The following is a 14,061-nucleotide window of genomic DNA, read 5'->3' as shown; positions in this document are numbered from 1 at the left end:
CGTGTTGTTTTACTTCAGTTAATTAAAGTCGACGGTGACAACTTAGCATCGTCTTCGGTCGTTTGAAATCTCTTAACCGAAGATGAAATTCTGACCGGAAAATAATGGATTTTCGCCAGACGTGCGTGTCAACACTGGACATCCGAATAAAAACAAAAGGGAAATATCGCAGTTAGCATATGTCTAAGCCACGATTATAATTATGTTGAACAATTAAACGTGTATATAAACTTTTACTTAATAATACGTTTTAAATTTATATTCTTTCATTACGTGTATCAGTTTAAATATTATTTGCACACGTTTTATTTTTGGACAAATTTATAATTAAAGTTGAAATAATCTTTCTAACAATTAAACAGCAGAAGAAAATGTACGCGATTCATAACGAAAGAAAAATATAAAAAGTCATTTTAAAAACTTGCGAATTTCTATCGATACAAAAGCACGAATTAAAATGCTATAAAACAGAGATTATTAAACTGAATGTGTCTCTTTGTTAAGAATAATTCTCTAACTTATTATCAACGTAATAGCAGAAAAGTTGTCAATAAATGAAATTATAAAGACAATTTTTTGAAGATTTTTCTGATGTACTGTACTATTTCCCTTTTCCAAGTGTAAAAAATACATATATAAAACACAAACAATCAACAAAGAAAAAACAAAAAATAACACAATTCAATTTTTTAACAACTTTTTAAAATTGTTGATAAGTTCTCAAATTTTTATAATATTTAACAACTGAAAATAAAAATGTAAATTTNAACACAAAAAATAACACAATTCAATTTTTTAACAACTTTTTAAAATTGTTGATAAGTTCTCAAATTTTTATAATATTTAACAACTGAAAATAAAAATGTAAATTTACACATACACCAAGCAATTTTTCACCTTATGTTAAATTTATTTAATTTAAAATATACGCTCTCACTCTCAAAGTAGTAATGTACTGTCTCGCCCCTGTACATTATACGTTTCCTGTCAGCAATAGATTCGAGCCTGTTCTCTATTTAATTCCTTTCGGGAAAAAGAGTTTTTAATTTAAATAAAGTGACTTATGTCTTGCATTAGAAGTTCACGTATATTTAATTGGAACCTCCCGGCCCTAATTCCAATACTCTGGTGTCAAAATGGATAAACGACTCGNTTCCTTTCGGGAAAAAGAGTTTTTAATTTAAATAAAGTGACTTATGTCTTGCATTAGAAGTTCACGTATATTTAATTGGAACCTCCCGGCCCTAATTCCAATACTCTGGTGTCAAAATGGATAAACGACTCGTAATTTAACGTCGACGTCATCACTCAGTCGAAGAAAATTTCATTTCTTGTAAGAGACGAAACAAGTTATAACTTCTTTCGAAATTCCGTAAACTAAACAATTGCAATTGATTCGTCGTTTAGTTAGTTAAACGTCGACCTGTCATAAAACTGCTTGAACATAACGAGAAATGAACATTATCCATTGTTTAGGCATCAATCGTAATCGCAGAACAACGTCAGGATGGCCGAGCGGTCTAAAGCGCCAACCTCAAGGTAGACTCTTGCTGTAAATGCGGGAGTGTGCATTCTAGATTACGATAGTAGGCGTGAGTTAGAATCTCACTTTTGGCGCGATCTATTCTTATGATCGGTTGATTAAAAATGTCTATTTTAGTGTGACGTAAGCTCCTGGAAGACATTTTGTAATTCTTTTGATTCGAAACAGTAATGCTAATTGGATCAGAAGTTTGCATCATGTTGAATTCCGTTTTAAAAGCATCGCGAAAGTAGAATAAACATATCGAAACGTTGCAAAGTTTCGAACAGAAGAAAATATGCTTCGCCACACGTGTGTGAAGCAGAGTTTCTGTTCTAAATTCAAAGCAAGAGAAGTTTCTGAATTCTACTGTCGCTGTCTTCTTCAATTGCATAAACCATGACAAAGGCGAAGAAGAAAAAAAAAAGCGCCACAGAGATTTGAACTCGAATCACGGTATTCAGAGTGCTAACAATTACATTACAGGACGTCACACAAACCAACCTCTCGCTTATCACCTTAATGCATTGCAGATTGCCTTATCGACTATCGCGTAAAGATATCGCCGCATCTGTTGTTGCCAATAACGGAATTCTCTCCGTCTAAACGTTCTCGTTAAAAAGCGAAGCTGTTGTCACAAATCTGTCGCGAACAGAATGACGGTTGCGGTCGTTCAAAAAGAATTTAAGAAACGTGTTTCTTTTCGTCGTGTGGAAAGCAAATAGACCGTAAATTGTCGATGGCTGTCCATGATCGGTTTGTAAATAATCGAATTATTAATTCGTTTCAAGCGTGTTTTTATCGGAAACGGTCAAGCCGCTCGCACAACAGAGGCACGATACTGACACCAACTGACAGTTGCATTGCACGAATCCTACAATGCAACTGTCAGTTGGCGGGCGTCGCGATTTCCACAACGAAAGACAGCATGCGATCGAAAATAATTGACGAATTTCAGCCGAATCGTTAAACAACGCCCATCAAATTAGTTTTCGCGAAGAAAGGCGAGGATGTTCCGCCCTGCGCGATATACGACGGAGGACGATAACTGTTTTGCGACACTCAAATTTCCGTTGCATGTTACAAACGAACCAAGTAATGTCCGTTGGCACGCTGATTGGTTTATAAATGGGCTTTCGAGAAGCGGCTGACGGTCATGTCTCATGGTGTAACGGTAAGCACTCTGGACTTTGAATCCAGCGATCCGAGTTCGAATCTCGGTGAAACCACTTGTTTTTTTCCTGTGTCGGAAGTTTGTATATAGTTAATCGAAGAAGGAGGCCTCGATTAACTATATATGAACTTTCCTTTGCAATCAACTTGTAATCTTTTCATATCTGATCTCGACTTTTATCTATCTAACTTCGTCTTTGAAATTTAATGCCAATGAAAAAGAAACGAACAATTAAATCCACGATAAAATTTTGTAAAGAATTCTCCAATAGAATTTTAGATATTTAATCACGTCATTTAATATGAAATGTAATTTCATAATAATAAATTACAACAATAAGCTGCTTTTAACAATATTCTATTGTTGGAATTGCTAAGAAAAATGATGCGAAGCGTAAGAAAAATGTTTTTGCGAATGTTGAGTAGTAAGGAGAAGCGGAAAATGTAATTTTCCTCATTAATTATATTTGTAATTAAGACTTATTTCATGTTTATTCAAAAATAATCGAATATTTTTTTTATAGGAGAGAGGATAACGCTGAACCGGATGGTCAGCGAGATAGAGAATATCCCATAAAGGTAAGATATTATTATTTCTCTAGAAAAATCCAAGTTATTTGTAACTAATATTCAGTTATTAGCGATTTTTAAAAATATTTTTTCCGATAACGTTTCAAGCGTAATTGATTTCTATTATTGACTTTTCTTAGATTGACGAAAATTTGCATGGAACAAAGTGTCTCCCCGTAGAAAAGGAGGATTCACAGTTCCATGGCAAGAAGCAAAAGAAAACAGGAAAATTTATAGAATTCTGTAGAAACGTATTCTATAAATTCTGTTGTTGTCACTGTAATACAGCAGAGATTTCCGATTCGCAGGTAAGTTCTCGTTCTTCGTATACACTTAATGCTTCACTTAGCGGAGTTTACCATTAAATGACTCTGTGATTTTAGAATTGTCAATCGGAAGATTCTCAATTCGGAGTTGATTCTTCAAAAATGAATAAAGACATTATTAATGACTATGAATTTCAAGAAATTGGAAAGGGGGCTTTTGGAACAGTTTATTTGGCTCGCTGCGGAAACTCTGACCAAAACGTGGCTTTGAAAGTCGTCGAGAGAAAGCGCTTTTGTCTTGCACAGGTGTGCTTTCAGCTTTGTTTCTCATATTCTTAATTTTATAATAGTAGAAAATTATTTGACAACCAAGTCCATATAATATAAAATAATTTAATAAGCATATTCTGTACATAAAACGTTTAATCTCGATATTAAAAATCATCACATTCACACATCATTTATTGATGATGCTCTAAGCGGAAATAAATCGATGTTGTATAAACATTAATTACAAATGTCTACAGAATATTCTTAATTTGTATCTAGTATATACTTAAAAAATGACTTTACTTATAGAGGCGCGAATTGAATAAAGAACGAAAAGCGTGGGCAACCGTATCGAGCCATCCCCACATCGTCTCTTTAATATGTTTCTTCAAAACAAATACCAGGTAAATTTTGACTCTACATTTGATTTATTAGTAATACTTTATGGTTTTATGTAGTAATAATTGTCTTCTTCAGTTTCTGTTTCGTCTCCGACTTTGTGGACGGACAGGATATAACTCATAGTTTAGAAAATGACGGACCCTTCGAAGAAGCCCGAGTCAAAATGATCGGTGCTCAAGTGGCTTCGGCCATAATGTATATTCATGATCGAGGTAATTTTTAAATTCTAAAATTCTATTTGTTTATTCGTCTCTTTAACAAATGCAAATTTAATAATGAATTTGTTTGTGTCTTCGACAGGAATCATTCACAGAGATATCGGGTCGAATAACGTCATGATAGACAAGTCGAAAGGAGCGCAACTGATTGATTTCGGTCTCTGCACAGTAAGTAGTGTGTAAAATATTATCTTAATTTTCGTACAAGTGTTGATTTTTCATTAACCGATTATCTTTCTGTCAGTATGAACAGAATCCGAATAAATCTTGTGGGACTTTGTTCTATCTTTGTCCAGAAATCCTCGAGGGAAAACCGTATGGTAAGTTGTTCTATTACAATTTAATCACGTCACTTTGTTTAAGTCTTGTAATTATTAATACAGTAATATGCATTCATTTTAGATGCTTACTGCGATTGGTGGGCATTCGGAATTCTCTTATACCAAATGTTAATAGGAAAAACGCCGATGGAGATGTATTTAGAAAAAGTCCCGAATATTGACAATATGTCCTTTATGGAGATAATAAAAAGTAAGCGATGATTATTCTTAGTTTGTTAACGGCAAAAAGAGAAAACGTGTGACTAATGTAACAATGTCTTTTCAGTCGCTCGGAACGTCCGGGTGCAGTATTTTTTGCATCTGTCGATAAATGCAATGGACGTAATCGACGATTTACTGGAAAAAGTAAGACTAAAATGTTTATTGTAGTTAATGTATTTTCTTATATGACTTGTTCGTTTGCATAATTATTTTCCATTAAACCTCAAAGTATTAAATATTAGTGTTTATGTTGTTTTATGCGAGAAATTCATAACTTTTATGTAGTTAATAAGAAACGCATCCATTCATTTAATAATACAAATACATTTCAACACAATTTCTGCATAATTTAATGGATATTTGCGTAAATTGTTCATAATTAATAATAAAAGTTTAGAAAACTATTCAGTGGGGTCTGAAATTTTAATTAAAAAAATATATATAAAAATACGAGAAAAACCTTTCGTCCTATTTCGACTTTAGACGTGATTCACGCATTCAAACTATACTTAAAAGTAGGGAGGATTAGTTTATTCTTACTTCCATCATATAATTCTATGTTTTATGCGTGTATATTTATTTTAAAAGAATTAATTGAGTTTGTTTAATCGAGAGTGACGAATGTTTACGATAATGAAATTTTAATTAGTAATAACGAGCTGAATAACTTATTGTAATAGTAGTTCACTACAATTAACAGATAAAAATACAAACAGTATCGACTATTGCAATTAATTATTATTATTGTTTGTCATTTCAGGATCCAGTCAAACGTCTTCAGGAAACGGACATCAGAAGACACATGTTTTTTCATGATGTCCCTTGGCCTTAATTGCTTTAATTTATAAAAATATTCGAAAGAAATTCTTTCGAAGAATAATTTATTATTTGATTTTCCTAATTATAATGGATTTAATTTAATTATATCTATAAACGATTTAATGTAATCGTTCCAAATAAAAATTAGTTTTACTCGTTTGTTTTGGTAGTTTGTGTATTGAATATTGTACTATAAGTCTTCGTATTGTTTGGTATATATTAAAATAATCATGTAGAATTTGAATGGCGAATAGTCTGAACAAGCGCAAGACGAAATAAAGTTCTGTATTAATAACATATCTAACACGAAAGACATAAATAAGCGACTAATATATGTTATTCGGTTATTCAGATATTCAATAGTAGTTAATTCTTGTCTTTATGTTGATGAAAAGACATTATACATCACGTCAAAGTACTAACTGCCAATATATTTACATATAAACCCATCATGGATATACGGGGTCTGTTATTAAATTAAATTATTGTTTTATCTAATGGGCTACTGGACTATCACAGATTATCCGAGATATTTTTGAGCCTCAAAATGGGTCTAAGATATTCAATTAATTCTAAGACACAAGCCATGTGACTTCCGATCCATGCAAATTTCTTCGTTAGTGACAGTGCCAATAACGAGATGCGTACCAACGATGAGATTATTTCGAAGTGCTTTGAAGTTTCGAATTTGCTTTCGACGAACGTATCTAAAATACAATGAAAATAATTTATTTTAATAGATCGGATTCAATTCAACGTTTTGAGACGTCATGAGACGTTTTGAGACATGAGAACTTGATCAGAAATGTTTCTTCGTTGTTTCGAGTGCAGAGAAAAAGCACTCTGCCAAACAGTTGGTGGCTGTAATGCAAAGGGATATCCTCAACGTTATATCGAGGTTTACACACAGTATATATTCGCATAGTCTTTTTTTCTCAAGATTTTTGCTAATTTTGAATTATACTCTTCAGCTTTATTGTTGCTGATCACGCGACCGCAATGAGGTAATTCTCTGATTGGTCCCACTAGCTATACAATTACGTTAAATTAACCTTCTATAGACTTATTGGTTCAGCTACTGTGAGAGCTTTTTGCAATTTTTAGTTTTTTATTGGCGACGTCTTATAAAAGATCTCTTTATTATGGTTGGCTGCCATAATAGGAAGTTCTTTATAAATAGTTTGAAGCTGTATGAGATATACACGAAAACGATTCATCGAGATTATCCATGTATTAAACTGTTCCAGTTACATTTATTTTCACGGGATGAAAATTTAAGAAGAAAATAGGTAACCAGCCATGCACGTACATCCAGCTATATAAATAACTTTTTCATCATTAGACACACAAGTCCATACGGAATGATGACTTGCAGATAGGGTTTGTGATGGCTCTACATTTGTCTCAAAGACACAAATATTTTGTGACAATTTATTAATTAAAATTTCATTTACGTTATACTTAAAAAATAACTATAAGATTCCTGATTCTTATATTTAAGTAATTTTTGGTAATTTTCGGCTTTAATTTTAATAAGGTATTCAAATATAACTGGATATTTCAAAGGTGCATTGTCTCGTGTCATTATTTTACGATTTTATAATTTCGATTGATGAAAATAAACTAGAAAATGAAGAAATCGTGCAAAAATCCAAAAATTTTGCATCAGATCAATTATGAATATATTGGACTGTGATTTAAACGGCAATAGGCTTTATATATATTTACTTATAGATAATAACAGTGGAATATTAGTAAAATTACAGATGCCAATTTTTCCAATTATTTTCTAGGAACAAAAAATTAAAAAAAATAGGATTTAGGTTTTCTTCATTTTAAATTTTTATCAGTTTTAAAAGATATATTCCCACTATCCATGTTGCACGCTTTATTTCTTTACATTGCAAAAAACTTAAACTTGTGTAAAAATGATTGAAAATACTCTCTTTATAATTTAAAATATAAAAACCCTTACAATTACTAACAAAGTGGCCGTTAGGAACGAATTTCAATTAGGAAGTTCAAAATCAATTATATTCTCAATTCTACAGTTCTGCAGTTCTGTAGTTGTTGTAGTATCTTAATAGCGGTTCGACAGTACGAGAAAATACATGAACTTTCTCTGGAAACATGTGGATAATCGGTGCAGAGTTGGCACTTGGGTTGGTTCATTTTAATGTACTATAAGGGAGATTTATAAGACAAAACGTCGTTTTTATTCATTTGTAATGAAGAATTTTTAATAAATATAAATATATAATAGAAGAAAATGATGCTGATATAATTATTGATAACTAAATTAACCATACTCGCCCCTTTTCAAGACAAAATGAGCAATTTTGTCCCAGCATTGTGATTTAGTCACAATGCCAGGAGGTAATTTTTAATCATATTTGTAATTTATTTAATTTAAAATATACGTTCTCCATCTAAAATTAGTAGTGGCTTGACCCTGTACATCATACTTTTCCTTTAACGACGGAATCGTGCCGGTCATCTATTAATTGGCACCAAACGTTCGTATATAGTTCATTGTGCCTTCGGTCCCTACAGTTCCCATACCTACTCTCGGATTCCATCTACATAACTCAGTTCTGTCGTTTAAGGAAAGATAGGAGACCGTCTTCAGTCGTTTGAAATCTCTCAACCGAGGATGAAATTCTGACCGGAAAATAATGGATTTCCGCCAGTAACGTGCGTGTCAACACTGGACACCCGAATAAAAACAAAAGGGAAATACCACAGTCAACATATGTCTAAGCCACGATTATAATTATGTTGAACAATTAAACGTGTATATAAACTTTTACTTAATAAAACTTTTAAAATTTATATTGATTGATTACGTGTATCAGTTTAAATACAGTATTATAACTGCACATTTTATTTTTGGACTAATTTATAATTAAAGTTGAAGTAATCTTTCTAACAATTAAACCGAAAGTCAAAGCAGAAGAAAATGTACACGATTCATAACGAAAGAAAAATATAAAAATAAAAGAAGTAAAAGTCATTTTAAAATCTTGCGAATTTGTATCGATACAAAAGCACGAAATAAAATGCTATAAAACAGAGATTATTTATCTGAAATGTGTCTCTTTGTTAACAATAACTCTTTAACTTAATATCAACTTAAAAACAGAAAAGTTCTCAATAAATGAATTATAAATACACCTGTCTTTGTAATTTAATTTGTTGAGGATTTTTCTGGTGTACTGTACGATCATCTGCGATCGAATTCAATAACAAAAATTATTCATGTTTGCAACGTTATCGGAGAAAAAATATTTTAAAATCTTGTTAATTCAATTTTAGTCATAAATATCTTTGATTTTGGTACAGAAAAATGATATTGTTTTTTACTTTTTCTGCCCTATGGGCACTAAGTGGACCTCTTATAGCAAGCCCATTATGAATTCGGCCAAGCCCACAATGGGGCGGTTGGGTGGTGAGGGACAGACAACCCATCCGAAAAATCTCTGGGAATTTTTTGAGTTTGTCAGGATTCGATTCAGGATCCCAGGTAGCCGTCTTGACCACTCGGCCATTCGGCCGACGAAATGTAATGTTTTACCCTTATAGGTATGGTGACCATATTTTTTGGGGGAAAATAAAGGACGTATCGAAGAAAGAAAATAAAAAAATACCTTATAAAATTCACAAGTTTATACACTATCCGGAACCTGTAACCACTGATGTGTGATGCATATATACTGTATATCGCTGTTGACAAACGTTTTCGAGCAATCTCTTTGCTCTTCTTCAGATCGACTGGAATTCCCTGGACAGAGTGTATTCTATTTGTTGGGATCGGGTGTCAATTCTGACGGAGTGGGTCCTTTCTGACATGCACGGTCTGTGGTGGGGGATGAAGTGGCGGGTTGGCATTCAACAGTGATTGCCAGGCCAGAGACAGAGTCAGCACTTCCTTCTGGTTAACGCAAGTGGTTAGCTGGCCGGCGTTGTAGATAGCTGTGGCCTCTAGCCACCTAAGATGCTCTTGGTGAGGCATGTTGATGATAAAAGTAGCTTTTTCGAATCGCGCTTCGACTTTGTATGGGGGTAACTTGTTCAATATATTATTAAAAAAATTTTTAAACTTTGCATCGAATTTACAAAATAAAGGACAAAATGCCTATTTTATAAAATAAATAAAGTTAGAGGACAGAGCAGTGAAATAAAGGACTGTCCTCTTAAATAAAGGACGTATGGTCACTGTACTTATAGGATAAACTTTTTCTTGCTGATCATTTGGTTCAACATCTTCTTTACTGTAAAGAAATTTCATTTTCTCATCTCCTTTTCACTCCAAATTCGCAAAAATAATTTCTTGAAGCAGCACACTATTTTAATTTGGCAATAGGAACAATAGAATATTGTTAAAAATTGTCGTAATTCAATATTATGAAATTACATTTAAAACATCTTATACTTAGATATCTCTACTCAAAAATCTGTTCAGGTTCTCTATCCATAAGTTTTTAGAATGTGTTTTTGGATTCTGCCACACACACTCTGGTATGTCTTTGGCAGCCATTGAGATACTGCTAGTTGTTAGTGTAGGTCAGCAATTTTTAGTTTTTCATAGGTGACATTCCTTATAAAACCAGTTCAGATAGATATTGTACAGTGGTTGGCTGCCACAATAGTCAGAGAGTTCTTTATGAGTAGTTTGAAGCTGTATGAGTTAAAAAACTGTAAATAATCACACCTGGCAATGCTTTTGCTTATTTCTATTGTCTCACAATGGTGTGGCCGGGTGATATGAAGACCGATGATATATCCTGAAAAATTCCTGGGGTTTTTCGACTCTTTGGATACGATCCCGGTTTCTCAGACCATTACGCTATCACCTGGTTGCTTGCGTACTCTCTAGTGGGATGGTTATCTGCGATGGCTGGTTTTGCCCCATGTTTACATTTTTTCGAAACTGAAAACTCCATAGTTAGTTGACGTAGGTGTATGGGACTATGAAATCCGGTGGGAGTGTCACTAGCTTACATGGGCACTTAGAAGGTGTAGATTGTGGTATAGGCGCAAAAGAAGTCTATTAGGATATGGTTACATGCTAAGAGCGTGCATGCATAGTGACAGGCACTGGCCAATGGTTTTAATGTGATGATTGACGGAGACTGAACGCTACATAATTAAAGGTTCACGCGGTTTCAAAAATACAACAGGAAACCAAGCGATGTTTGACATCATCTTTCTCGGTCGGAAAGTAATTGCAACGATTAGAGGCACTGAGATTTCTGGTATGGAGAAAAGTGTTAGTGAGGAGAGAGTTAGTACGTGCTCTGTTGATTACATTGGTAATATGACAATCGCTATTAGATAAACTCTTTAGGGCTGTTACCGTGCCCAACCAGGAATCTCCATGGCCGTGATGATGTTTGTGTCGCGCGTTCTGATCTTGTCGTCGCAGGCAAGGGAATCCGCTTTTTCATTTATCTGTATGTCCACGTAGGCGAGTGTTCACATGAAGGTGATGAATGTGAACACTCGCACACATAAAGTTCACATAAAACAAGGCCACTCGACCATCCCGCCGTCTTAATCAAGTTGAATGACATTTATTTTTTAAAGATAATTATCCGTATATTTAAAAAAAATTTTAAAAACAAAATTAATATTAAAATAATATTCAATGGATGACGTGTTTAAAAAATAATACAATAATAATAACACGATATTCGAAATTATATTTACAAAAATTTCGTATTTTCTACACGAAACGGAAGAGGGCGCCATCAACATTTTTATGAATTAGAAAAGTTTGTAGTCAATCGTCGTTTAGTGCAGCTGATTTTTCGACTCAGTTCAGCTAAAAAAATCGTACGTAAAAGAAAAATAACTATTTTGGAATACTTTTATTATAATTATTGAAATAATATATAATCTTTTTACTTAAAAAATCTTCGATAGTATATAAGACTTAATGGTTTTTCAAGTTTGACTGTTAGGCCTATTGAGTCTTAGAAATTTGAAATTTAAACGTCCAAACTTCAATATACAAAGTAAGTTTATTTTACTTATAGTCTATACAAATAATAAGATATAATAATGAAAAATATTTACTTTATTATGGTCAAATCAGCTAAAATTTGATTATTTTGATAATATATTATTTATTTTTAATGATTTATTTCTTTATATAATATATACAGTAGTAGAGGTTACTTTCAGGTACTTATCTCATATATACATAAATAAATGATGTAAAGGTAACTTCTTACAAGACTTATGATTGGTTTTAAGTTCAATATATGAGAAAAATTGAATTTTTCTCTTCGTACAAGTGTAAGTATGCAATTAAAGGTATAATTACACCTCCGAATAGATACTTGGGACCGTATCGGAGCTTTAGACATACCCATGGGAGAAAAAAAGTAAAACGAACCGGCGGTAGTGAGCCTTGACAGTTGGATAATAGGCTGTGTACTAGTTTGCGGTAAAAACTGACCTTTGGAGGTAAATATCTCGCACGTACGGGTATGGTTCCGTCGACTTTTTTTGCTCGTATGGGGGGTCTATAAACCTGGGGGTGGCAAATCCTTCAGATTTCACGTCTTACCTGATTAAAATTTATATATGAAAACAAGTTGAAGGACAATAAGAATTAAGCAATATCATGTTTGAAGACAGTATATATAAATTTAAAATTTTGATAAATGTAGATTAGATTATTTAAAGTAGTAATAAAAAAAAAAAAAAACAAGAGACTTCGTGCGTATCTTAATTATATGAAGTGTATTTTTGTTCTGTAATTGGAAGAACAGTTATACTATTTGGGTTCGTACTGGGAGGTGACAATTCCATATTTGGAGAGAGTTAATAAGCTGTTGGATGGATAGATGAAAATATTGTTGTTTTCATATATATATAGTTGAAATTTATACAAATATTATGTTTATTTTAATAATGTGCATTTTAATACTTGCCATATTAATTAAAATTCATTACGTGTTTAATTTTAAGGTTTTTATAAAAATTTTTTGTAAAATAACTTATTATAACTTCATTTATATATTTGAAATGAGTTTATTTTTTATTCATTTTTATTATCATTTTTCTCACATGCATGCATAATTTATTAGATTGAATAACACTTTCATAGTTTATTTAAAACTGAATATTTGATTAATCTTTAAGTAGCCTAAGTTAATAAAACTTTATTATTGTAAATAAAAAGTATATTTTATTTTTTTTTAAATATTAACATCTAGAATTATAAAATTCTTAAAACAGTTTCTATTATTATAATTTAAATAAAATCTAATGTAAATATTGTGGAAATATATGATTATTCTTAGCAGCATTTGTCTGTGCTGCAATCTGCATTATGTAAGAAATAATAATTATAATGTGTAATGCTTAATTAACTATGTTTATCTCAAAAAATGTAAGATTATAAAATTATAAAAATATATTGTTCAATGATAATCTTTTATATAATGAATTTTGAAAACTAATGTTTATTAATTGTAATAATGATTATTACAATTGTATTTTATGTGTGTGTACTATTTAAATACATTTTAAGCGTGATTAAACAAATTTTATTTCTAGTGATATATTTAGTTTTTATCATAATGTTTTTATTATTGCATTACTGATTTAGCTGCCAAAATTTACAAACTCAGTTTTTCTATATACAGTATAACATTGGCAGATAAGTTTTGATCAGCACAAAGAAAACGATGGTTCATTTTATAAGTTAAAATATAAAATAGAAGGAAAAATTTAAATATCATCGTATACCAAATTAACAAAAATATCTACAGTTTAAGTCATTGAATTTATATGTAGCTATATATATTTATTTATTAATGTAGGCATTTATTATAAAACAATCAAACATGATTATCGTTTAGTAAATATTTGAAAAAAATTATATAGAATTAATTGTATAATATGATAAAATTCTACTTCAAGTGATATATATTTAAAATACATTTATCTTTATATTCAAAAGCTTTAAATCAAATACAGTAACTATTCAAACTTTAGATATGGTAGTACAATTTTTTATTAGTTTCTATTTTTAAAATATAAACAACTTTTGAAAAAATAAAAATATATAAGTATAATGGAGGAAAATAAGTATATCAAAAGAATTGGATCATTTCATCAAAGTTGACCTAAAAATTATAATTTAATTTTTTTCCCCAAATAGGCCAAGGTCAAGAAAAGTATAATCTAAATATAAAAAGTTCCTTAGTGATCTATATAATTTTTATAGATTTACTAAAATATGAATGAGTGCACTAGTGCACTCA

At 31.5% G+C, this 14,061-nt stretch overlaps 2 protein-coding genes and 1 non-coding gene across 4 annotated transcripts in view; all 3 read left to right on the top strand.

The window, feature by feature from the left end:
- The first annotated feature begins 2,679 nt into the window (after nt 1–2,679).
- On the top strand, nt 2,680–2,751 carry Trnaq-uug. The gene has a single exon. It is a non-coding gene; the product is annotated as a tRNA-Gln (tRNA).
- Nucleotides 2,752–3,045: 294 nt separating this feature from the next.
- LOC111618461 (serine/threonine-protein kinase Sgk1-like) lies at nt 3,046–4,966 on the top strand. Its single transcript, XM_023360006.1, has 9 exons — nt 3,046–3,139; nt 3,220–3,274; nt 3,406–3,573; nt 3,649–3,837; nt 4,111–4,205; nt 4,279–4,415; nt 4,504–4,589; nt 4,666–4,741; nt 4,824–4,966. The coding sequence occupies exons 1-9, from the start codon at nt 3,078–3,080 to the stop codon at nt 4,961–4,963; spliced, it is 1,008 nt and encodes a 335-aa protein (XP_023215774.1). The 5' UTR covers nt 3,046–3,077; the 3' UTR covers nt 4,964–4,966.
- Nucleotides 4,967–11,512: 6,546 nt separating this feature from the next.
- Nucleotides 11,513–14,061, top strand: part of LOC111618336 — a 12,447-nt gene continuing 9,898 nt past the window's right edge. Inside the window, exons 1-2 of one of the 2 annotated variants that reach the window (XM_023359842.1) lie at nt 11,513–11,617; nt 11,708–11,799. The gene's annotated coding sequence lies outside the window, so the exon portion shown is untranslated. Of the gene's footprint in view, nt 11,800–14,061 lie in introns of both variants that reach the window. The other variant, XM_023359844.1, reaches the window with a different exon arrangement.

This window comes from Centruroides sculpturatus, unplaced genomic scaffold, assembly GCF_000671375.1.
Source record: "Centruroides sculpturatus isolate CEXI.00-Female unplaced genomic scaffold, Cexi_2.0 scaffold69, whole genome shotgun sequence".
In the NCBI taxonomy this organism is placed as follows: domain Eukaryota; kingdom Metazoa; phylum Arthropoda; class Arachnida; order Scorpiones; family Buthidae; genus Centruroides; species Centruroides sculpturatus.
This window is presented reverse-complemented; position numbering and strand designations above follow the sequence as displayed.